Here is a 915-nt window from a genome sequence, read left to right as displayed (position 1 = left end):
CCGGTTTATACTGTGGTATAAAGGAAAGGTTTGGTTCTTCTCGGTGTCCCCCGGTCTACAGCTGACTCAGAGGCCGGCTGTTGAGTTCACTTGTACCCAAACGTCTTCTCGTCCTCTGCAGCGTCGGCCACAGTGGAAGACTTCCAGATCCGTCCGCACTGTCTGTTCGTCCACTCGTACCGAGCTCCGGCCTTCTGCGACCACTGTGGAGAGATGCTGTGGGGGCTCGTACGACAGGGGCTCAAATGTGAAGGTACCGATGTGTCTTCACACGTTGTTGTTGTTGTTGTTGACAAACAGCTGTTGATGGACAGACGGGTCCAGCTCAGACGTCCCTGTTGTCTTGTCTCTCTGTCCAGGCTGTGGCCTCAACTATCACAAGCGCTGTGCCTTTAAGATCCCGAATAACTGCAGCGGGGTGAGGAGGCGTCGCCCGTCCAACGTCTCCCTGACGGGGGGGCTGGTCAACATCGGCCGCCCCCTCTCTGCCGAGCCCTCACCCCCCCACTACACCGACGATGCTTTACTGGTCAGTAGTCTGGGATACCAACACCTGATCGCCAGGCTGTCGCCCTCCAGGTCGTCAGTTCACTAAGCCCTGCCCCCCTTAGTTACTGTTGCTATGGCTGTCAACTGTAACTACAACTGTGACACATTTACCATTGAATAAATCTCTTTTTTTTGCCAGTTTGGGACACTTTGATTTGATTTGATTTGGCAGGTAAAAAATTATTGTGGAGGGTTTATATGTTTATTTATTATTAACTGTTTTTACTGTTATCAACAATGAGCTAATGGACACATGAATTTCCCCTAAGGGATAGATAAAGTATCTATCTATCTATCTATCTATCTATCTATCTATCTATCTATCTATCTATCTATCTCAGATTTTAGTGTGTTTACATTGTACAT

At 48.6% G+C, this 915-nt stretch overlaps 1 protein-coding gene across 1 annotated transcript; it reads left to right on the top strand.

The window, feature by feature from the left end:
• Nucleotides 1-121: 121 nt before the first annotated feature.
• On the top strand, nt 122-648 carry LOC111657698 (serine/threonine-protein kinase D1-like; the record flags this gene model as incomplete). Its single annotated transcript, XM_023409987.2, has 2 exons — nt 122-253; nt 360-648. Coding segments are annotated over 2 exons (368 nt in total), but the record flags the coding sequence as incomplete, so codon positions are not given.
• Nucleotides 649-915: the final 267 nt, after the last annotated feature.

The sequence above is a fragment of the Seriola lalandi genome, unplaced genomic scaffold (assembly GCF_002814215.2).
Source record: "Seriola lalandi dorsalis isolate HSWRI2012SDOR001 ecotype SW California unplaced genomic scaffold, Sedor1 jcf7180001978006, whole genome shotgun sequence".
Classification (NCBI taxonomy): Eukaryota; Metazoa; Chordata; class Actinopteri; order Carangiformes; family Carangidae; genus Seriola; species Seriola lalandi.
This window is presented reverse-complemented; position numbering and strand designations above follow the sequence as displayed.